The 21,689-nt window shown below is 59.1% G+C and overlaps 1 protein-coding gene across 1 annotated transcript in view; it reads right to left on the bottom strand.

Annotated features, from left to right (window-relative positions):
• Window positions 1–570: 570 nt before the first annotated feature.
• Window positions 571–21,689, bottom strand: part of Crocc2 (ciliary rootlet coiled-coil, rootletin family member 2) — a 48,645-nt gene continuing 27,526 nt past the window's right edge. The window contains 13 exon segments of the mRNA XM_033764749.1: window positions 571–3,041; window positions 3,754–3,831; window positions 6,399–6,503; window positions 11,619–11,752; window positions 12,161–12,281; window positions 12,945–13,123; window positions 13,275–13,632; window positions 14,128–14,295; window positions 14,564–14,704; window positions 14,906–14,924; window positions 15,196–15,428; window positions 18,716–18,859; window positions 20,711–20,824. Of these exon segments, the coding sequence (XP_033620640.1) occupies window positions 2,952–3,041; window positions 3,754–3,831; window positions 6,399–6,503; window positions 11,619–11,752; window positions 12,161–12,281; window positions 12,945–13,123; window positions 13,275–13,632; window positions 14,128–14,295; window positions 14,564–14,704; window positions 14,906–14,924; window positions 15,196–15,428; window positions 18,716–18,859; window positions 20,711–20,824 (1,884 nt within the window). The 3' untranslated portion in view covers window positions 571–2,951.

The following is a 21,689-nucleotide window of genomic DNA, read 5'->3' as shown; positions in this document are numbered from 1 at the left end:
ATTTAAAAAAAAAAAAAAAAAAAAAAAAAAAAAAAAACAACCCACACTCCACAGGCAAAAGGGAGAAAAAAAAAATTTTTTTTCAGGTGCTAAAAATATGATCAGGAAATACTTTCAGCAATGTGCTGTTTTAGGTCCCCCTCTGGACTCAAGGGCGCCTTTGTCTCTGCCACAGAAAATCCACATTTATCAAAACCAAAATTGCTTTATCAAGCAGGCTCATGTTCTGTGGCAGGAAACTCGAGCCTTCCCCACAGGCCTGTGACACTTTAATTTAGGGCCTGATTTTTGCGCAGTGTAGAGAGGGAACCCCCTCCAGAGCCACCCCAGGGCGCTCAGGACTTGGGCACCTGGTGGGAAAAGAAGGAGAGCTGGGCCTGGTCTCCGGTCCCACAGGACCAGAGGTGGCAGTGGAGCACAGCAACCCCCTCCCAGCTGCCCATCACGAGGTCACTTCCATTCCCACCCCATGGGTGCAGCCAGAAGCCTGGCCCCCGGTAAATCTCTCCATTCCAGGAGGAGAGAAGCAGGGACATGGGAGAGAGGACAGCCCCCCTCCCTTGGGGCTGTATGGGGCAGGGGAACTGCACAGCCTGACTTGCTTCTCGCTGTGTGCACATGAAGCCCCACGCCTGCCACCCATGCAGGACATCAGAAGTTCCTGCTGGGGAGGAGCCAAGGGGGTGGGGCTTGGCCTTTACTTCCCCAGAGGTGATGTTGCTTGATGCCAAGGAAAGAGGGAGGCAGCAGATGCTGCAGGTGGCACAGGTGCTGGGTGCTCCTGCCTTCAGGGGATGGAGACCACTGCCCCCTGAGTACTGGCTGAGGGGCTGCACATGGGGCCAGGGTGACCCAGGCTCCAGAAGGCATCCCGGACTCCCTGAAGGGACAGTCCCATTTGTTCTCCTTCCCTCCCAGTCCCCAGAGCTTGCTCTGCTGATAGTTGTGCTTCAGAGGCATTTTTAATGACACAGAAAAACCTAATGATATTACATCAGTAAAAGTTGCTTTTAAAAAGTAATGTTCTAAGTAGTACACAAGATATGACTTTAACTGTCCCACAAAATGTGCATGCTGGACAAAGGAAAGGAGGGGCCCTAAGGCCTGGTGCCTGCAGAGGACAGAGGCCATTTGAGGTCCACCTTAGCATTGGGGGTGGTTATGACCTTTATGTTCTGATTCTCTGTGATTTATTTATTTTTTTGCAATGCCTGTCCCGAGCTGTGTAAGGATGGGAACGTTGAGCATGAACCACATCTTGGGGGGTGGCCCCTGAAAACTTGGTTTGGGGCTGTGAAGTCCTCTGAGGCCACCTCAAGAGCCGCACATGGAGCCTAGGACACAGACTTGTTTGGAAATCCAGGGTCCATAAGGCACTCTGGGGCCTATCCTCTGTAGGCACCAAGCCTGAGGACCACCTCCGAGCCCCACAGACACCTTGAGGCTGACCATGCTCAAGAGAGGAATCTCACTGTGGTGGCCTCTCAGAGGCTGGGCTGCACTTTCTCTAGAGCTCTGGGGAGCAGGTCGCTGTGTGGCTGTCATGGTCCTTTTCCCTCAGACTCTGGGCATGGCGCAGGGTAGGCATCCAGAGCCTTTTCCCTCCTTACCCGCCCAACTCCTGGCTTCACCTCCCAGAGGGCACTGCTGTCCTCCAGGTACGTGTGGAGGGAGGAGGGGAGACACATCTGCCACATGCTGCATTTCACAGGATGCTGTCAGGCCCCAAGGCAAGAGAGCGCTGCATTGGCTCACTGCTGCCTGTACCTGGCCACTGTGGGTGGACACATAGCCATCAGGGCACTCTGCCACCACTAACTCCTGTGCCTGGAGTGTCCCATCAGAGCTGGGCTGAGCTTTGGATCCTTCTTACTCTGCCATTGATGAGCGAGCAGTGTGGACAGGCCACAGGGCCTCTGCTCACCTTCCTAGCCCTGGCTTTGAGGACTTAGAATGTGTTACTCTGTTACTAAGTTCAGGTAGGGCTGACCAGATAGGACAGCCTTTGACAGCACAGTCACAGCTCATGGTAGCCAGCATGGGTGGTGTTCCATGACGGGGCCCTGAGGGCAGCCTGGGCCAAGACACACGGGATTTTCCTTCAGCCTGGTGCCTGGTCCTGGAAAGGTGCTGCTTACAGCGTGAGGGCCATTGCAGAGGAAGATGCATCACTCTGACCAGCACCTCAGGGAGACCAGGGAAAAGGCCACCAAGTGGCTATAACAGGCCCCTATGGCAACTGGGCTAGATTCCCATGGGAATTTTCCCAGTAGCTCCCCACCAGGGATGCAGGAGCCTCTGGAACAACTTCAGATTTCACACTCCAGTGCCTCTCCTGGTCAGTGAGTCACAGGGACTCGAATTTGAGTTATTTCCAGACACCTGCCACCGTGACAGGCGGCAGTTCCTGGACGTGGGAGGTTCCACAGCTTCTGGACGTGGGATGTGGCAGCTGCCCTTGTGGGACATTGTGTTTTTGGCTCCGGTTGGTGGAAATGTTTCCCACGTGCTTCCCAGTGTTTACAGAGCAAGGCTGGGAATGCAGCCTGTGGCAGAGGAAGGCGGCCTGGCAGGGCCCAGCCACTGGGGTCTGGCAAGAATGGCACGTCCAAATCGGAAATGAGTGCCAGGCCAGGGGTGGGCTGGGCTGAGGAGGCATCCGTAGCCTGCTCCCTGTGGCGGGAAGTGTGTTGGAGAGGAGTGACCAGCACCCAGGCCAGCCCAGCCCAGCTATTGGCAGAAGCCCTGGGTGGGACTTCGCAGTCTGTGGAACCAGAAGGCCCCAGGAAATGGGTGGGTGACCACGCCCTCTCCTGCATTTGGCCTCCTCAGCAGCACTGCTGAGCTTTCTCAGCCCAGGTCCCCACCTGCCTGGGTCCCTTGCCTGGAGGAGCCTGTGCCTGGCTGTTCAGGGCTGCAGGCAGCTGAGCCCCACAGTGTCTGCAGCAGGCTCACTTCCTGGCCTGGGAGGCCTGGCGGAGGTGGACATGTTGTTGCCGTGGCTGCACTTCCCGGTCCAGCTGCTCCTTCAGGCTGGCCATCTGGGGACAGCCAGGAGCCTGGTCAGGTGGGGCAGGTGGTATGTGGCTAGGGCCCCTGAGCATGGTGTAGAGGGCTATGTGCTGGGAGGGCTGGGACGAGGCTTGTGTGGGAGAGAAATGCCAGGACAGGCTGAGCAGCAACCAGAGGGGATGCAGGGGCCCCCTCACCATGAGTGCCACCAGTGGCATCTTGGGGACAGAGGCCACTGCCCCCCCCCACAGTGGTCCATGCAGACCCTGAGACACTGTGACAGGGAAGTAAAACATAGCTGGAGGCTCAGGGATGGTGACAGGCTGGTCCTAGCAGTGTCTGGGCCTCCATTTCCTTGTCTGTAAGGCAGGGTTCTGAACATAGGGCTCTGAGGTCTGGCATCTCCGAGCCCTACGGTTTGGCCAGGCAGGCGTGCTGTGTGTGCATGTGTGTGGTGCCATGCTCTCTCATGCCCGAGGCCCTGTGTGCACCCTCACCCGGTAACTGTGCCCGCATGAGTGACTGAAGGACCGAGGCTCAGCTGTGGGTTCCCAGTCCCCTGTCCTTCATACAGCCCCCTCCAGCCACCCGACTCTGTGGACAGGGACAGTGCCCAGAGAGTGTGGTGAGTGCCCTGGAAGTCATGCCCACCTCCCTCCCAGGTGTGGGACAGATGCAGCCCTGAGAGGGCAGTGGGACAGGGTGGCCAAGATGTGGTCCCCTGGCTTGGCCCTGACCTACCTGCTCCTCCAGCCCTTTCATCCGCCGCTGGTGGGTCTGCTCTCGGGATGCCAGGGTCCGTGTGGACTGCAGCTGGGCCTGCAGCAAGAGGATGGGCCCCCCATTGCCTCTGTGATGGAGGGCTGCCTGGGGGTCCTCCCTGTCCACGGAAGCTGTTCCCTTCCTGGCCCTGCTGGAGCCCTGGCCTGGCCCGTGACAGGCAGCAGAGATGGGCTCAGCACACACTTGGCACATGGCCTGGGTTGGAGCCACCAGCCAGATCCAAGCCATGGCCTTGGGGTGTGGAGTCTATTTGGGGCACCCACTTCCCCGCTGGCCCTGCTGGGGTCCTGTGGGCCTTGAAGGGAACATTTGCATGTTCCCTCCCCCAGGTTCTTGTTTAGATGAGTCTGGCAATAGGCAGGGGAGCGCCACATGTGGTGTCAGCCCTGGCCTGGGGGACCCTTCAGTCTGTGTGCCTCATGGGCTTGCCTGGCTCACAGGGTCCCTCACAGTCCCCACAAGGCCACAGAGACTTCAGTGTTTCAGGAGGGCAGGGGCCCTGGAAAAAACCCAGGTGTGACCCCAGGTAGCCCCCAAAGCTGCATCCTTCCCACGTGCCACACGGGACTCATGCATGCTGGAGCCAGAGTGCCACGCGCTGGCCATCTTACCTGCAGCTTCTGGTTCTAACACAGGGCCCCATCCACCTCCTGGTGCAGGCTACTCAGGGACTGACCCAGCTGCCCTTTCTCAGTGGCTGGCTCCTCCTGCTCTGTCTGCAGAGCAGGGAGGACTTGTGGGGGGCTGCAGTGGGCTCCCAGCAGGGCCCTGAGGTCTGGCCATCCTGCTCTTGGGGAGCCCGAGTGCCCCTGGGAAGGGCTTTGAGCCCCTGCACCTGGTGGGATTGGCAAGAGCACTGCCTGTTAAGGGTCCAGGTCTGCAGCCAGAGTGGGAGCTCAGAGCAGGGCGAGGAGCTCACAGAGACCCTCTCTCCAGGTGGGGGGCACAGGAAGCCTCGGCTCCTGCAGTGCCCTCGCCTTCGGCAGAGTCCTCCTGCTGAGGCACACAGGCCCCAGTGCACATGCCAGCCCCATCCCAGTGAGCCTGCAGCAGTGGCATCACCTTCCTTGGGTGCAGAAGTCCTCAGCCACAGGTGGTGGGCTCAATACCAGGAAGCAACCACTCCCCAAGTGCAGCCGGTGGGCTCTGTGACCCTATGCCTCACCCTCGGGAGGAATCCACTGGATCTGGATTCTCTCACTTGTGTGGAGGTGACCCAGAAGAGGAGCCCTGCCTACAGCCCCAGGAGCCTGGGCATCCTGCTGTGCCACTTCACAAGCTCACCAGTCCCAGGTGGGCACGAAGCCAGGCCTGGCACTAAGTCCTGCTCACTGTGGTGTGGTGCCCACCCTGCCTTCCGCCTGCTGCAACCAGGAATGTTCTCGGGCAGGGGCAGCGGCCTGGAAGGCCTCCTTCAGGGCTGGGTGGACCTGCACTTCTGCTTGTGCCTGGGTCCTGGACAGGGTGGGTTTGCACCAGCAAAGTTACGGGGTCAGTAGCCCACATTTTACAAAACTGAGAACTGCTTTCTCCCAGACCAGAAAAACAAAGAGCTCCCTTCCACTGGAAAAGGAGCCTGTTTCTTTAAAAATCCAGTTACACTCTTGGAGGTACATGTTATAAAGAGAAGAGAAAAGTGAAATCCAAAATAAATAAATGGCCACATCCGGGTTTCCCCTCCTGAGACACCAATAAAGGGTTTATGGGCTGCGGGCCCCGCACAGCTGACCTCCTGGAACTCATTAGCTGTTCCCGCCCTCCCCCACAGGCCTCAGGGACCCGGGTCAGGCACAGTGCCCACAGCGGACATCGAAGCTGGGATGGACACACAACCCTCTTGCCCCGTCCAGGGCTGGGCCTGCCCCTCAGAACAGTGGCAGAAACCTGGTCATGGAGCCCCAGTGGCTACCCCTTCTTCTTGGGAAGGCAGGTGGCCTTTGGGGACAGCTGGCCGGTGGCTTTCGTGACTGTCTTGGTCAGCTGGCCTCCATCCCCAGGGTGGGTGGCGTCATGGCAGTGGGGAAGCCGTGGGAATTCGCCCTGCTCTGGGCCCTCCAGGCCCCTTGCACCCCGTGCACTGCCACTGCCACTTCCCTGTTTTGCCCCTCAGGCCAGTACTGGCTGCCAGGGTCCAGCCACATGTCCTTCCTGCCTGTCCCATTGCCCGGCTGTGTGCCTCTCCTGCAGTCCCTGACCTGGCCTGCAGCCATGGCCACTGAAGGGGCTGGGAGGTCTCTGAACACAGGGCCCAAGCACCCAGAAGGGAACAGAGAGTGCGGGCTGGCGGGACTTTATGCCTCCCCACAGGAGAGGCCTGGTGTCTGCAGAAGCAGGGTCTGGGAAAAGCACATTTCTCTGCTACAATGTGCATCCCAGGAGACCCCCTTGTCATGAGGGCGTTACTGTGGGGCAAGGAACCAGCCCTGGGCCTCCCTGGAAGTGCCCAGCCTCGGTTTCCCCACTGCCAGCTGGAAACTGGATGCTGGGCAGATCAGGTCTGCATGCACATCTCCAGCACCTGCCCAGGCCTCCTCCCCATGGGCAGCCTCACTGCACGTACCTGCCCTGCCCTGCCCACCCTGCCCTGCCCACACTGCCCTCACCTCCACCAGGGGGCCTCGCTGTTGCAGTCGCTGCCCCTTCCCCATTAGGCCCAGGCTGTGCCTCCTGTGCTCTTCGAGGGCCTGCTGCAGCATGTCCAGTTGCTCCTGGGGAAGGGGGACACAGGGCTGCCTGGAGTTGTGGGTGGGGGACACAGGCCATCTACCTAGACTGGGATTTCTGTGGGCAGGATGGCTGGGAGTGGAGAAGCAAGAATGTGGTCAGGGATAGGGTCACTGTACTGATTAGCTGGTCTGCACAGCCAGGTGTGGTGGTGCATGTCTGTTATCCCTGGACTCTGGGAGGTTGAGGGAGGAAGAAGGAAAGTTTGAGCCCAGCCTGGGCAACTTATGGAGACCCTGTCTCACAGTTAAAAATAGAAAGGACTGGAGATATAGCTCATTGTGTAGGGCCTGGTTCCCATCCCAATACACACAAAAAAAGCCATCTTGTGCCCCTAACATACTGTGAAGGTGTTTGGACTCCAGGAAGCTGGCGCTGGGAGTCAGGGTCAGGAGGCCTGGTATGGGCAGTGGATGGGCCACAGGTCTCCAGAGCTGTCTTGGGAGATGCATGGCACATGCGCCCCTGCTCTCAGCCCTTGGAGTGAAGCCCGCCAGGCTCTCCAGGCTCACAGGGCCAGTGAGGCTCAGCCTCGCCTGCTCTCCTCTCTGCCTTAGTGTCCTCCTGGCCCAGGTGCCCTCCCTATCCCACAGGTGGCCTGGACACCGCTGATCCGAGCCTCTCAGGCACTGGGATGTCTGGTACAGACTGCGGCAGGTCTGGGGTCATCTACAGAGACAGAAGGTGGACAGAGAGGTGTGGAAGAGCTTAGGCCCGAGGCCCAGGCACTGCTGGCCAGGAGAGCCCAGGGCCAGCCATGGGGAGGACAGAGGAAGAAAAGGAGCCGGCAGCCCAGTGTGGAGGGTGTGCAATCCTGGGAGATCAGACCTCAAGGCACAGGGGACACAGACCCAAAGGACCTGGAGGAGGGCAGTGACCTCTGCAGCGAGCAGAGGGTGTGGGGACAGGATCCAGGGTGGGCACAGGGTGGGCAGGGAAGCAGGGTATAGGGTTCAGGCCCCAAAGAGGCAGAACCTGCCCTGGCAGCACTGGGCCTTTGAGGCTTCCCAGCTCCCTCCTGACGGTAACCAACCACTGGAACTGATGCTCTTGGCTGCTGAGGAGGACGGAGGCAGGCAGGGGTAATAGGGCCTCTAGCACCAGGCTGGGTGAGGGGAAGCCTGGGTGGGCTCCCAAAACATTCTCTAAAATACCTGACATATTATTACTTGCAGCAAGAAAAAGGAGGACCATATTTTACTCTTCTGTGCAAGTTTGAAAATTACAGTTTTTTATTGCTATACATTTTCCAGTAGAAAAGAAGATGTTTCCTTCAAATGTGGCTTAAATATTTCATGGTAGTTTTAAGAGGCCCCAAACCAGTTACACGAAGCATCATGATCCTCTGTAATGACTAGAATTTATGGAATTCAAATTAACCATCATAATTGAGCGATTCACCCTGCAGGGCACCCTTGGCCCCGCTGAGTGGGTGGCTCTGTGCCTGTCCCTTTGGCTCCCAGTCCTGACCCTGAGCAAGAGGCAGATGGGCAAAGCTGCTTCTCAGTCTGCTCCAGCCTGGGGGCTTAAGCAGCTGCAGGAAAAAGGGAGTCCCAGCCTTGCTCCAAGCTCAGTGCCAGCACCTAGGGTGCTAGGGCTCCCTCTGGGAGCCTGAGGGGAGGAGTTAGGCTTGGCCCAGGAGCGTTCTGGCCTCGGTCTCCCTGTCTACACCATGGGCGTGCTATAGTCCCTGAGGGCTCTTGTGGGGACTGAGAAGGATGGGAAGACAGTGGGGGTAGCTGACAGCCCCAAGATATCCCAGGAGGCCGTGCAAATGAGGATGTACTTTCCATGGACCCACCCTGGGTGGAGGCTAGGCTGGCCTCAAGCATAGCCAGGACAGAGATGTCCTTCAATGCCCCTTGGCTGCATGAGGAAGGGCAGGAGAGACCACCAATGGCCTGAATCCATCCCCTGGTCCTCAGTGCAATGTCTCTGTATCCACCAGTGACAAGGCCAGTCCCATCGTGGGCGAGATCCTGTTCCTACCCAGATGCCACAGACAGAACCCGGTCCAGGAAGCCCTCAGGTGCAGGGTTAAACCTCAGTTTACTCAGTGGGGGTCCAGGGTGTGGAACTGGTTTATAGCAGGCAGGCCTCTGGACTCTGCTGTCCACACCTCTGTCCACTGTGTGCTGTAACCAGCTCCACTGTTCTTTAAGTTTCCTGCCCGATCACTAACATCTATTCTCCCTGTGCACGGCAATCAGCTGACCACCTTCCCTCTAAACACACCACAGACAAATAGACAAAACCAAACCAAAACAGTGGGCAGCAGGCGGCCAGCTGAGATTCCCTGGGGGGAGCCACTTAAGAGCACTGGGAGGAAACTGTCCCTAGGGCCAGGCAGGAGCAGAGAAGCAGAGCAACGTTCTCTTTGGCTGACCTCAGACTGAGGAAGAGGTGCAAACAGACCTTCCCAGAAAACTGGTAGAAAGGAAAAGACTTCATATCGAAAACCTATGGTACATATATAAAACCGAAGTTAGGGAAAATTTGATAACATTAAATGCTCTTAGGACTAAAAGAGAAATTGAAACATGAATGAGTCTCTTATCCATTAAGAAATTAGAAAAAAGACAACAAAAAGAGAAAGTTGCAGAGAGAGCAACTGAAATGAGCAATCCAGACAAAAACATGAGACTGTGAGCACATCAGAGCGAGGACAACAAGACACTGCCAGTCAGGGCAGACGGGATGGTGATGGCTGACGGAGAACAGGGCAGCCGTGGATGACCTCCAGTCCACAGAGTGAAGTGGGCCATGTGACATCCGTGGCAATGCACTTACACGCAGTTGACAGCTTCCTCCGGAAAGACCAGCCCTGACCCAGGTGGAGATGGGAAAGAGTGCCGAGGGGGATCTGAGAGAGAGCCCCAGTGTGCTGTATAGGACAACAGGAGCTCCGCAGAGTTCACGGCATAGTTCTGTTCATCATGGAAAGAGTTAATTCCTGTAGGACTGGAACTATCCAGGTGACAGACAGAGAAGCAAGCTTATGGATTTATTTCCTATCCCTAAGAAACATTCTTAGCCCTAAGAAATCTGAGAACTGTGGCACATGAAGGAATTATGGGGAGTAAACATTCTCAACTAAACAGGATGAATTGATACCACTTAGGCCCCAGCACAGGCCCAGGGTGTGAGTGTCCCCAGGCCAGGTGATTCACTGTGGCTTTGCCTGTGGACTCTGGGTGAGGGATAGGCTGACAGCTGGATGACAGAGCTTGTGGGGCTCAGTAAGCTGGGCACAGGGCAGGGAAGGGGCTGGCGGGAGTCCAGGGACACAGAGGCCCTGTGAGCTGCTGGCTGTGACCAGGCACCCGTCTGTGGGCACATGGGTGGCCTCTGGGGGCATGGAGGGTGTGTGGGGCACAGCTGGGTGGGAACCAGGCCTGCCCTGCATGGAGCCCGGCCAGCTGCATGTGCCCTGGCGGTGCTGGGCGCGTGTCCCCGTGGCTGGCTAAGCGATGTTGCTCTGCTGGGTCCCAGGTTGCCCTGGCAACAGGGAGCTCTAAACAAGAGTTGCACTGTTCACACAGCACAGCCTACCATTTAATTAGAAAAATATGTTTTTAATTAACTTTCTCTTGACAAGCATGTTGGCTGATGTGAAATGGGGAAGCAGACCTTGAAAATGAAAGAAGTTTCATGGAGGGCAGAGCTCGCTCTGGATTATCCTGGGATTTCGGGGGTCTTGGGGGACCCAGGGCCAGGCCTGCCCTGCTGCCCACTAGCATGGCTGCAGTGTGACCATGTCTCCAACCCCAGCCTGCTGGGGACACTGGGCCCTGCTTTCTGGCCTGGGCTTATCAGAGGTGGGGGTCTCAGGAAGATGGCCACATGGCTGTACCTGAACCCCAGACACCCTCCACAGGGACCAACAAGTTACAAAGACTGGGAGACTCTCAGAGCTGCAGACCAGGGCTCTGAGGGTCCTCAGCAGCAGGTGGAACTAACTGGCCCCTACAGAGGACAAATGGTACTTGCCAGAATTCCAAGAAAGAAGTGACAGAATACAGAGAGGGTTTAGCACACCTCACTAAACAAACAAGTAAATTCTGCAGGTAGCAAAGGATATCTAGAGCAGCCTGTTCACCTGCCAGGGGGCCCCCAGTACCCCTGGCAGCTGGGCCAGGAAGGCAGGCAGCTCTGGCCCTCAGGGCCTGACAGAAGTTTCTGGGCTGAGAACCAGAGGCCCCCAGACCCTGGATACAGGCTGAGGACTCTTGCTCTGTCCTTTGGGCTTGGAATAGGGGACAGGACCAGTCAAGTCCAGATGGCTCCTTCCCATCCCAACTGTGACCAGGATCAGAACACCCTGAGTTACAGAGTGGCTAGGGAAAAGCACCACAGAAGAAGTGGTGGTTGGAGGAGGCAGATCTGAGAGTCTCTAATCAAAGGAGAGCTGTTAACAGAAGTGGGAGCAGACATTCTCAGGGTCAAAGTGGACAATCAGAGAAAAGCAATTGGGTACCAAGAAAGGACCTGGAAAAAGCCATCTAGACGCAGCTGATAGCGAAGAAGCTGCACAGGATTAAAGCAGAGTCCTCTCCAACCTGGGAGATGGGGGAGAAGGAGAAACATGAGGCAGACCGGAAGCACAGGCCTGGGGGTCAGATCTGGAGGGTGGGAATTCCAGGATCAAAGTTGAGGGGCGGGAGCAGAAGGGGGGTTCTGAGGAAGAAGTCCATCCTCAGGCCTGCAGGGAAAGGGCGCCCTGTGCTGGCCACAATTCCTCTGAGAGCCAATACGAAAGCAACACCTGGATGACATTTCTGAATTTCAGGCAAGTGGGCCTCTTACTACCATTTTGCAAAGAAAAGAGCACTGACAAGGAAAAGAACCAACAAAATCCCCTCTTTTCTTTTTTTCTTCTCCTGGCTGACTGTGTGCCCTGGACCAAGACCTCAATTTCTCAATCTGTGAAGCTGGGGCTGGGACCACCTCACAGTCATCCAGCAGGGATGGCCCCCTGCTCTGATGGCCTCCAGCTGCCTGGTCCCACACAGCCTGCATCTCATGCCAGCAGGGAACCTTCTTACCCACCGAGCCTCAGCCCCTGACCTTGCCACCCTGTGGCCCCTTCAGGTCCCCACCTGCTGCTGCCGCCTGTCCTGGGCTGCCGCCCGCATGCTGGCCAAGTGCTCCGTCTCCAGCTTCAAGAGTGCCTCCTTCTGCAGGTCCTGCGCCATTTGGGCACTGCCCAGAGCCCCCTCTGCCTGGCGCCGGCCTGGAGGACAGAGCTGCAGTCACAGGCAGCTGCTGGCAGGGGCCTGGCTCTGTGCTTCCAGCCTCCCGCCCTTCTCTCCACCATCTTTCTGACCCGTGCCGACTCTAAGCAGGGCAGTGGGTGTAGGACGTGGGGGAGGCAGGCAGGGACCTCTCTGGGAAGATCACAGAGATGGGGTCCCAAAAGGGGGTGAGTGCATGGCTACCTGGGAGGAGGGTGCCAGGTGGTGGGCAGTCGGGCAGTCAGTGCTGGGGACAGGTTCCATGCCCAGCAGTTCTGGGTGTGGGGGTGCTGAGCAGCCTGGGAACTGGTCAGGGTGCTGTCCCCACCCACCCCAGAGTCCTCCTCAGACCCTGCACTGTGGCAGGCAGGGGAGGGGCTGGTGGCCCTCACAGGGCGGAAGGTTACCTTCCTCAGCCTTGGCCAGTGCCCTCTGCAGCTGCCATACGTGGCCCTGGGCTTGGGCACACTCACGCTCCGCCACACTCAGCCGGCCACTGAGGCTGGTCACCTGGACGCGGCAGTTGTCCTGGCGGAGGGATTCCATTCAGCAGGCTTCAGGAGGCGAGGTAGCCCTGGGGTTGTCTGAGCCAACCTCTGGGCCAGGACAGGGCACAGAGGGGCTGGAGAGGGCTGGACGGGGCTGGAGAGTACAGGTTGGGGTAGCAGGGGCACAGTGCATGGGTCTGGATCAGGCAGGAGCCGCCAGCCAGCACACAGAGTGGGGGCCTGAAAGTGCCAGGGGAGCAGCAGGCAGTGCTCTGGGATTGTCCCTCTCTTCTGAGGTGCTGCTCGGAGGGTACTGCCTCGAGTCTCTGGGGGAGTCCTGGGCCAGAAGCCCAGGGGAGCAGCCACTAGGACTGTCCCTGAGCACAGCCTCTGTGAGTGAGCTGGCCAGAGTCCTAGCCTCTGGAAAGAACTAGTTCCTAGACGATGGCATGGGATGCATCAGGGACAGGATGGCTGACTGCCGAGGGAGACCCTCTGATTGGAGGGATGGCAGGGATGCTGGCATTTGTTACCACGAAAAGAAGGCAGTCTGGACACTGTCCCATAGGGCCCACCAGGGTCTCAGCAGGCTTAGGATGGACAGACAGAAGGATATTGGTCTGAGAGAAGGGCTGTTCTCTTCCCTATGTTCTGCCCCATGGCCCAGGCCTGTGGGGGTGAGGAGGACCCTGGCTGGCCTCACCTGCTCCCGCTGGGCATCCCGAAACTTCTGAACAAAGTCTCCCAGGGCGTCCTGCACAGAGGCTATGTCCATGACCTCTGGGCTGTGGTCTTCAGGAGCAGGTGACAGCCGTGGAGAGTGGGGCCTGGCGGGGATGCTGGCACTCTGCTGCTCAGGGTGAACCTGGGAGCTGTTGGAGCCTGCAGGAAGGGACAGCAGAGGGGACCTGGGCAGAGATGTGGTGGCAGACACAGGGTGCCACCCCTTCTCCATGCTGCAAAAGGCTCTGAGGAGGGTCCTTTCCTTCCTGTGTGGGTCAGGCTGGGGAGCCTGGTCAGGGACACAGCTGACCTCTTGCTGGGGAGCCAGAGTGCTGTGGGGAGACCACTGGGCTCTGTCCCCAGAGCCCCAGGCCATGGCGCAGCACAGAGCACAGCTGGTCCAGCTGGGTATTTGCATGCCGCCGGGCGGCCTGGGCCCAGGTCAGCTCTTGCTCCAGACTGTGCACCAGGATGCAGGCATTGTCCAGGCGGCCCTGGAGTTTGTCAGCCCGGCTGCTGGCCTGCTGCAGCCTCCTGGTGACACCGCGCAGCTCAGCCTGCAGGGTGTGCTCGGCCCCTCGGTGCTCTGACAGCAGCCCCTCCAGCTGCCTGGCCTGGGCCTCGCCTGCAGCCTTGACCTCTGCCAGCTTTCGCTGCAGTCCCAGGACCTGTGGGAAGGGGGCAGCTCAGATGGAGGCTCTGTACACTTAGGGGGATGGCTGGGGGCAGCAGGGACCCTCCCCCAGCCCCTACCCCGAAGTCCACAGTGGGACAGGATGTCACATCTGCCTCCCAGGCAGGTTGTGTAGGTGAGGATGCACCCAGGACAGCAGGGGCGTCAGCAGCTGGGGCAGCGCTGAGGGCCACGGTGGGGACAGCGGAGGGTGTGGGAGCGGGATGAGTGAGGGTGCCTTGCCACACAGTATGTGGTGCCCCTTAGGGCAGGACTTTTCTAAGCATGTCTTACAGCTATTACTGGGGCCCACCCCAGCTGCACAAGGTCACTTTGGCTCACGGGTGTGGGGAGACCCACAAGTACCCATGGGGGAAGAAGTGAGACCCTGGGGCCCCTGGCATGGCACCACTCAGCTGTCTGCTGGCAGGCCTGGCTGCCCCAAGTACAGCCCATACCTCCTATGGGGGGAACCGGCCAGTGGTCCTACCTCCTTCTGGGCACCCTTGTGAGCAGCCTCAGCCTCTGCCACCTGTCTCTGCAGCTGCAGCGCCTCCTGCTGGCTCCGTTGCTGTCGCTGGGCATCCTGCAAGCACCGGGCCTGCAGCATGCTCACCTCTCTGTTCTGCCTCTGCTTCTCAGCCTCCAGCATCCTCACCTTGAGTGTGGGGGGAGCTATGGCAGGAGCTGCCCCCTTCTGCCTCCTTCTTGTGGCCTTGGGCTTAGTGGGACCAGGGCAGGGCTTTGGTGTTCCCACCACCTCCTTTCTGGGGCAGGGACACTCAGTGGAGCTGGACCTGGGTCTGAGGTGCTGCATCACCTGGCCCTCACCAGTCAGCCACCCGCAGGGCAGGAGCAGAAATTTGCACCCAGAACACACTCTCCAGTGGCACTGGTTGGCCTGAGGACCCCCTCAAAGCCCTTACCTGTCTGCGATGCTCCTGCAGCTCCTGATGGGCCTCCCCCTGCGACCACGCCAGGGCCTGCACCCTGGCCCGTAGCTTGCTGGTCTCCTCCTGGGCTGCCACCCGGACCTTGTCCAGCACTCGCAGCTTCTGCTCCTTGGTCTGCTTTAAACTGAGCAGGCAGCACAGGCTGGCTGGGCTCCCAGGGTCGCACTTCCCTGAAACACTCACAGCTGCCCGACAGGTCGGACCTCCCCAGCAAAACCAGTCCAGGGCCAGCCTCTGTAGGGCTCCCTGTCCCCTCTAGAACATTTGCATCCTGGTTCCTGTGGCCAGTGTGGCCCTGTCCAGAGCACTGCCCACCTCTTCAGCCCTTTTCAGTCTACCTGCTTCCCTTCTCCTGCCTTCCAGCCACCCAGAGACCCTCTGTCTGGCCCCAGCCTGCTGTGCAGCTGGCAGGGGTTTCATGGAGACCTGGCCAGGCCCCAGCCCCTCAGCTTTCCAGCCCAACCCAGTCTCTCATGGGCCCTGTGTGGCCATCTGACTGCTGCACAGGACTGTTTGAGGGCAGGGATGGCCTCCTGTACCTCTCCTCCATCTGTCCAGTCCAGCTGCCCAGGGCTCCCCTTGTCCCCTGCCTCACCCTGCTGTACCTTGCCTTGTCCTGCTCAGCCCTATGGAGGGCGGCCCGCAGCTCAGCGTTGGAGTGTTGCAGTGCATCCTTCTCCCGGGCCTGGGTGCCCAGCGCCTGGTGAGCTTCCAGGGCCTCCCTGCGCAGCCCCTTGAGGCTTTCCTCACTGCCCTGCAGTTCCAGGTGAAGCCTGGCCAGTGCTTCCTGGGCCCAATTTAGCTGGGCCTGCATTCTCCGCCTTTGAGCTTCCAGGGCCTCCCTGCGCAGCCCCTTGAGGCTTTCCTCACTGCCCTGCAGTTCCAGGTGAAGCCTGGCCAGTGCTTCCTGGGCCCAATTTAGCTGGGCCTGCAGCTTCTCAGCCTGGGGGTGGGGAGTGATAATGAGTGGGGGGCTGGGGGGGTGGCACGTTGCCAGGACCCTGGCCTGGAGGTCACTGGCATCTCACCCAGACTCAGGTCCCAGCACAGGAGGAGTGGGCCACAAGCCTCATTCACCCTGAACATCGGCCCTCCATGCCACTGCTGAGGCTGTGAGACAGCCCCTCCTGGCCTGGCCCTGTCTGGTGTCCCCCTTGGGCTCTAGGACACACTGCCAGTGGTGAGCAGGGACTGCTGGGCACAGGTGTGTCCATATATTGGCACCATTCTCCTGCATCCAGCCACCACCTCCTGACAACCTTTCCTCCTTCTGGCCTCGTGCCGTGTCTCCCCTATGGCCACTGCCTGTCCTTGTGGGCTTGGGACTGGCCCTGAATACTGTCAACTGACTGCCCCGGGTCTCCTTCTTCTCATGCCCATCTGTTTATTTTTGAGACAGGGTCTCGCTATACAGTTCAGGCTGGCCTTGAACTCACCATGATCCCCCCTGTCTTAGCCTCCCAAATGCTGGGATTACAGGCGTGTGCCACCACTCCCGGATCCAGTCCCATCTATGTGGGACATAGTCTAGCACCTGAGCCTTGGAATCCTCTGCACGCTGGGGCCACTTAGGTCAGGCCACCCAGCTGCAGGACACTGCCCCATCCCAGGAGCCCTCCATGAGGCTCAGCCCACAGTGCAAGGACCTTCCAGGCCAGGGCAGGAGGCCCAGAGTGGGTGGGTGCACCCAGGAGCCCACACAGCCAATGCCCCACCCCTCCTGGCCTGGGCTGCTCCACCCCTGAGAGTCACCCCAAGGAGGACAAGAGGCCACAGTGAGTCCTTATCCCCTGCCCAGGCCAGCCCAGGCTGAGCCCACTCTTGGTCCCTGTCCTGGGACAGCAGGGGTCGTGGGCACTGAGTTCTATGGGGCCCAAGAGGAGACTCTGGTGGGGAGGCAGCCTGGCAGGCTCAGGCCTGGGTGGGGGCAGCCCTGTCCTGGCTGCTGGCTCTTGTGTCCTCCGGGAGTAGAGGAGCCTGTAGGGCACCGGGATCGACGTCAGGCTGCTGCTTGCCAAAAGCAGACCCTCTTTGCTGGCTGTTTTCATGGGATGCTGGCCAGGGCCCTGGCCGGCCTGGCTCCGAGTAGGCCGCTGTCATTGTTGTTCTGTTTTGGGGGAGGGCCCAGGCCTCCCTTGTTCCCCCTGCCCCCCACATGTGGGAGCCACAACCATGCGGAGCATTTTCCGCGAGCTCAGCAGAAATCCATCCAGAAGGTCAAGGACCAGCACAAGGGCCAATCCATCATAAAAGCAGCTCTTTCCATTTCCCAGGGCAGAGGAGATGAAAACAAGCAAAACAGTCAGGGAGGCCCCCAGCCCTGGCCGGCGCCCCACCCTGGCCTCAGGAGAACATGCTTCTCTTTACAGGAATTTTACAGCCAGATCGCTTAATGTGATTATAATAATTATTTCTTTACTAGAAATTGTATAAAAAAAAATTTTTTTTGAAATCTGCAGGGAGGCAGCTCCAGCTCTCCATGGGGGGAGGACAACAAAGGAGACAGGGAGGGCTGCTGGGGCCAGCCTGTGTGCACACGGGTACTTACGTGTGCACATGTGTGTGCATATCCACGTGGAAGCATGTTGTATGGGGTTGTGTGTGCAAGTGTGAGCATGTGCAGTATGTGTGATATGTGCACTCACACGCATAATGGGTGTGCATGTCTGTGTGCATGCCTGCCAGCCTGCCAGTCAACTTCACACATGTGTTTCATGGTGCCCACCTGTGGCTACATATGTGAATTCACTGTTGTGCCTGTGAGGAGTCCAGCATGCAAGGATGGCTGTGGGTGTGCAGGCATGTGTGCTCTTCAACTGGCGCAAAGAGTATGCATGTATGCACACATGTGAATGGTGTCTGTGCACGGGCTAGTGAGTGTGTGCATGCACACCTGTAGGCACCTCAGGTAGGGCTGCAAGAGCCTGAGGTTCCACCAGTTTAAAAACTTAAAAAAAAAAAAAAAGGCATGGTTTCCGCGGCAACACTGGGCCAGCCTGGTGCCTGGGCAGACTCTTCTGCCTGGTCTCTCTGCAATTTGTCTCTTAAGTTCCTCTCCTCTTCAGCCTCCTGTCACTCCCTCTCCCCTTTCCGGGGGCCCTTTCCTTTCTGGAGTCTCCACTCCCTGTCTGGGGGCTGCCCTGCTGTGAGGCCTGTGCCCCCCCCCAGGACAAAGTGCCTCCCTCCTGCTGCCCCCAGTTCTGAAGTCTCACTTTGCTTCCCATGTGGCCACAACTGGCCTGCCTTTGAAATCTGCTGGAGGGAGTCCTTCCTCTCTGGGGCCAAGGTAAACAGCCTGTCATGTTAAATCACACCCGCTTCTTCTCCCTGCTCTGCTGGCTGTGGGCTGTGCCTGGGGAGCTGCACCCGCCTCAGTCTGTGCTTCAGCCCTTGGCACACAGCCCACCTTGTCCCTGTAGGTCCCATGACCCCTCCTGCAGCCTGAATCTGCATGCCCTCCTGCCCCAGCCTCCCACAGGGGCCCCTGTCCTACCCAAGGCCATCAGGAACCCCTTCCACTCGCCTGGCCTCACGGTCCCGCTCCCCTACCCACACTGTCTTCCCATCACTGCCACTCGACTTCCGGCCTCTGGGTCACCACCAGGGCTCTGCCAAGCCCATGACTTCCTGGAAATCTCATTCTTGTCACCTCTTCTCCAGCCCTTCCAGCCAGGCCGTACTCAGCAGCATCCTACCTGGGACTCTACCCGTCATGGGAGACAATTGTTGGTGATGCCAGGTCTCCCCCATGCCAGGGCACGGCCTCCCCCACTCCTGGTTTCTGACCTTGTAGGAGAGGTTACCTTCTCTGAGCTGCCCCTGGGCAGCTGGTCCCTGACATCCCACCAGGAGCCCAGTCCTTCTGTGCCCGGCACGTGCACCCACCCAAAGCAGCCCTCAGAGCCACTCCGTCTCAGCCATGACCCACTCAGCCCACTTCCTCCGAACTTCACACCCTCTTCTCCCTCTGCTGTGGATGGCTGGAACTGGGGGTCAGGGGCTCTTGGGGAGGGCCGTGTGGGTGGGTATCAGGTCCCTACCCTGGCTTCCTCCTCACCCGGCTCTGCCCCAGTCTGGCACCTTCTCCTCAGTGTCTTGTGCCTCTACACCTGGTGCTGCCCCTACCTCTCTCTGCATGTCTCTCTGCTGGGCTGCTGTCTCCCTGAGGCTCTCTTTCAGCTCCGCCACCTCTTGCTGATGGGCAGAGACAGCGCCCTCAAACTGGGCCCGCGAGGTCCTCAGCTCCTCTGTCAGGGTACAGATGGTGACCTAGGGTGGCAGTGACCCATAAGGGCATTGCTGTGGGGCAGAGGCAGGTGGGGGGTCCCCCACCCTGAGAAGGGGTGGTGTTCCTGGCTCCCAGGTCCTCACTCAGGACTTCTCCTTTGGGTCCCCAAGCTGCTGGACCAGCGTAGGCAGGCAGCAGGGCCTAGTGGGGGCCCAAGCACTGACCCTTTTCCTGCTTGAAGCTCCTGTCTAGCCATTCAGCTCAGCTGAGTGGGGAAGGGGCAGGGACAGCCCTTTGGCATGCGAATGACCTGACCCTCGATAACCCTGGAACTTCAGTGGCACATGGGCCTCTGAGGAGCCCCCAGGTTCTGCAGCTTCCCCTGTGGCCAGTGTAGGGTGGGGTGCACCCCTCCTAGACAGGGTGCCTGTTTCCTGGCCCAGTGTGGGGGGAGGGAAGCCAGGGCCCTACTTGGCCCTCAGTGTCCCGAGCAGCCAGACAGGCAGGTGAGGTCAGAGGACATCTGGGTCTCTACTGTGACTGTCCAGGACCCTGGTCCCATTCTTCCCAGCACTGGGTGTGGCCTGTGGGGACTCAGTGGGGCCCACGCCTGTTCCTACTGCCACACCCTTCTCTACTTGCCAGGAGACACAGACTCAGGCACCTGGAAGGCTGAGCTTCTCTGCCCAACAGGCCCCACTCAGCCCACAGAGGGGCTCAAAGCCCTCTGCATCTGCAAACACTGTGAGGACCCCACACCTGGCCCCTAGTTCTGGGCCAGTGTTCTGGCTCTTGCCCCTGATGGGTGGCTAGTGGGGGACAGGCCCCTCCAGAGCTGGCACCGTGCTGGTAGGGGCATGGGTGCCATCTGGAAGTCCTCAAGCAGCCCCCTCTGTGCCGTAGGCCATGACAGGGACCCCGTATGGGGCTTCCCTAGCCCTGCTCTGCTGGTGACTGACAAATGTCACCATGTATGGCAGGTCATGGTCCTATGTATATGGCCCAGCAGGAGATTGGCTGCAGCAGTGACACAGGCCAGGAGGCCCCTTCACAGCTGGTGGCCAGCTTCCACATCGCCCCCTGGTGTTCCTTGGCCTGCTTCCCTACCCTCTCCTCTCAGCGGGTTCTAATTTCCACTTTTTGAGCTGAGGTGGCAAAAGAACCCTAATGAGCTCCCTGGGGAGCCCTGCTGGTGGGCAGGCCCGCCCCAGTCTAGGGGGCCCAGGAAGCCATGCTGGCTCCACTGAGGCTTCCCTCTCAGGCCCTGGGAGGCCTTCCTGGTTCCCTGCCTGCATGGGACAGGGAAACAACTCAGGCCTGGCAGGGCCCTTCATCCCCAGGGAGAGGCCATTCAGGTGCCAGGCATGGCTGGGGGCTGGGAGCCAGCAGGACCTCGGGGCAGGGAGGGGGCCTGGGGCTTGGGCTGTGTCACTGGGAGGGGCTGGGCACCCAACCCCTGCACCCCTTCCAACTGCAGCACCTTTCTCACTGCCCGGTGCCCTGGGAACCACCACTGGGGTGACAGAGTGGCTTCCCCTAAAGGCAGCAGAGCAGCTTCCTAGTTGGCCTGGTGTTTGTCTTGGGGACAGTGTTACTTCTTTGACAGGGACCCCAGATGGTGAGTCCCCAGGGCCTCAGTTCCCTGGCTGTTCTCTGCTACAAGTACAGAGACAGGCGCGGCTGGGCCCTGTGGCTGGGTGGCAGAGGACATGGGTCTGGGGCCGACATTCTCCCCCTCTCTGGTCCCAGCAGTCCCAGGGCAGGGTCTGGAGCACAGCCTTGCTTGCTTTGGCCTCTCCTGCCCTTAAGACAGCACCTCCTCCCAGAAAGGGAGACCTGGTGGGAAACTGAGACACAGAGAGGGGATGGACCTGACTCAGCGCAGGACTCACCTCAGCACGGGCCTGTTGGCTCTGGGCCTCCTGCTGTACCCGTTCCAGCTCCTGTGTGGCCCTGGAGAGCTCCTTGTGTAGCTGGCTCTTTTCCGTGTCCTTTGCAGACAGGGCCTGGATGTGCAGGGCTTATGAGGGTGCTGGGGAGCTGGGCCTGATCACTCGTCCCATCCCTGACAAGTCCTGCACTCTGCTCGCGTCCCTTCATGGCTGCCCTGGGCCACGCTGCCCAGAATCCTACCCCTTCCCTGCCCAGGCCTGGGTTCATGACTCCAGGCAAAGTTCTGCTCTGTGTATAGGAAGGATGGCCTTAGGCCCTCAAAACACTCATCTCTCTGGGTGAGAAGAAGAAGACACAGCAAGCTAAGGAGGACGCATCACCCCCAGCTCCTGGAGCAGCTTTGCCCTGCAAAGCCACCCCAGATGGTGGCTTTGGCAGTACCCCTCACAGCCACCTCTGCAGGACGATTTGAACTCCATCTCCTCCTGCTGTGTGTGACACTGCTGGTAATAGCTACGGGACACAGCCTAGGTATGTGGCGCCAGGAGACCACAAATGCAGATCTGCATACCCATACAGGTGGGTGCAAGTGAAGGATCTCAAAGCGCAGGACAGAGCTGTGAAGTCCTCTGGGACGCAGTGATCATAAGAGCTGTGAGAGATGTACATCCAGGAGAAACTGCACCATACTCTGAGTTCTGCATCTGGTCATTTCCTGGTCTGTGTGGCCTAATCCTCTCTGGATGCTGGGCACTGGCTGCACCATCTCCAGGGAGTGGTGGGCATGACAGCTGCTGTGCTATACTGGCGGTCCCTGGGTCAGGTCCGCTCACAGCATCTTTAGTTTACAATGGGCTTATCAGGCTGTTATCCTCCCTAAGGTGAGGGCAGTCAGCATATTTCTACTGCAGGCAGTCTGTACACTGCACAGTGGACCTGCCGTCGTGCTGGAAGGAGCTTCCTAATGGGTCTGTCTGT

This window comes from Fukomys damarensis, unplaced genomic scaffold (assembly GCF_012274545.1).
Source record: "Fukomys damarensis isolate Sample0158 unplaced genomic scaffold, DMR_v1.0_HiC HiC_scaffold_16, whole genome shotgun sequence".
NCBI classification, from domain to species: domain Eukaryota; kingdom Metazoa; phylum Chordata; class Mammalia; order Rodentia; family Bathyergidae; genus Fukomys; species Fukomys damarensis.
The sequence above is the reverse complement of the archived record's forward strand: the minus strand, read 5'-3'. Positions and strand labels throughout refer to the sequence as shown.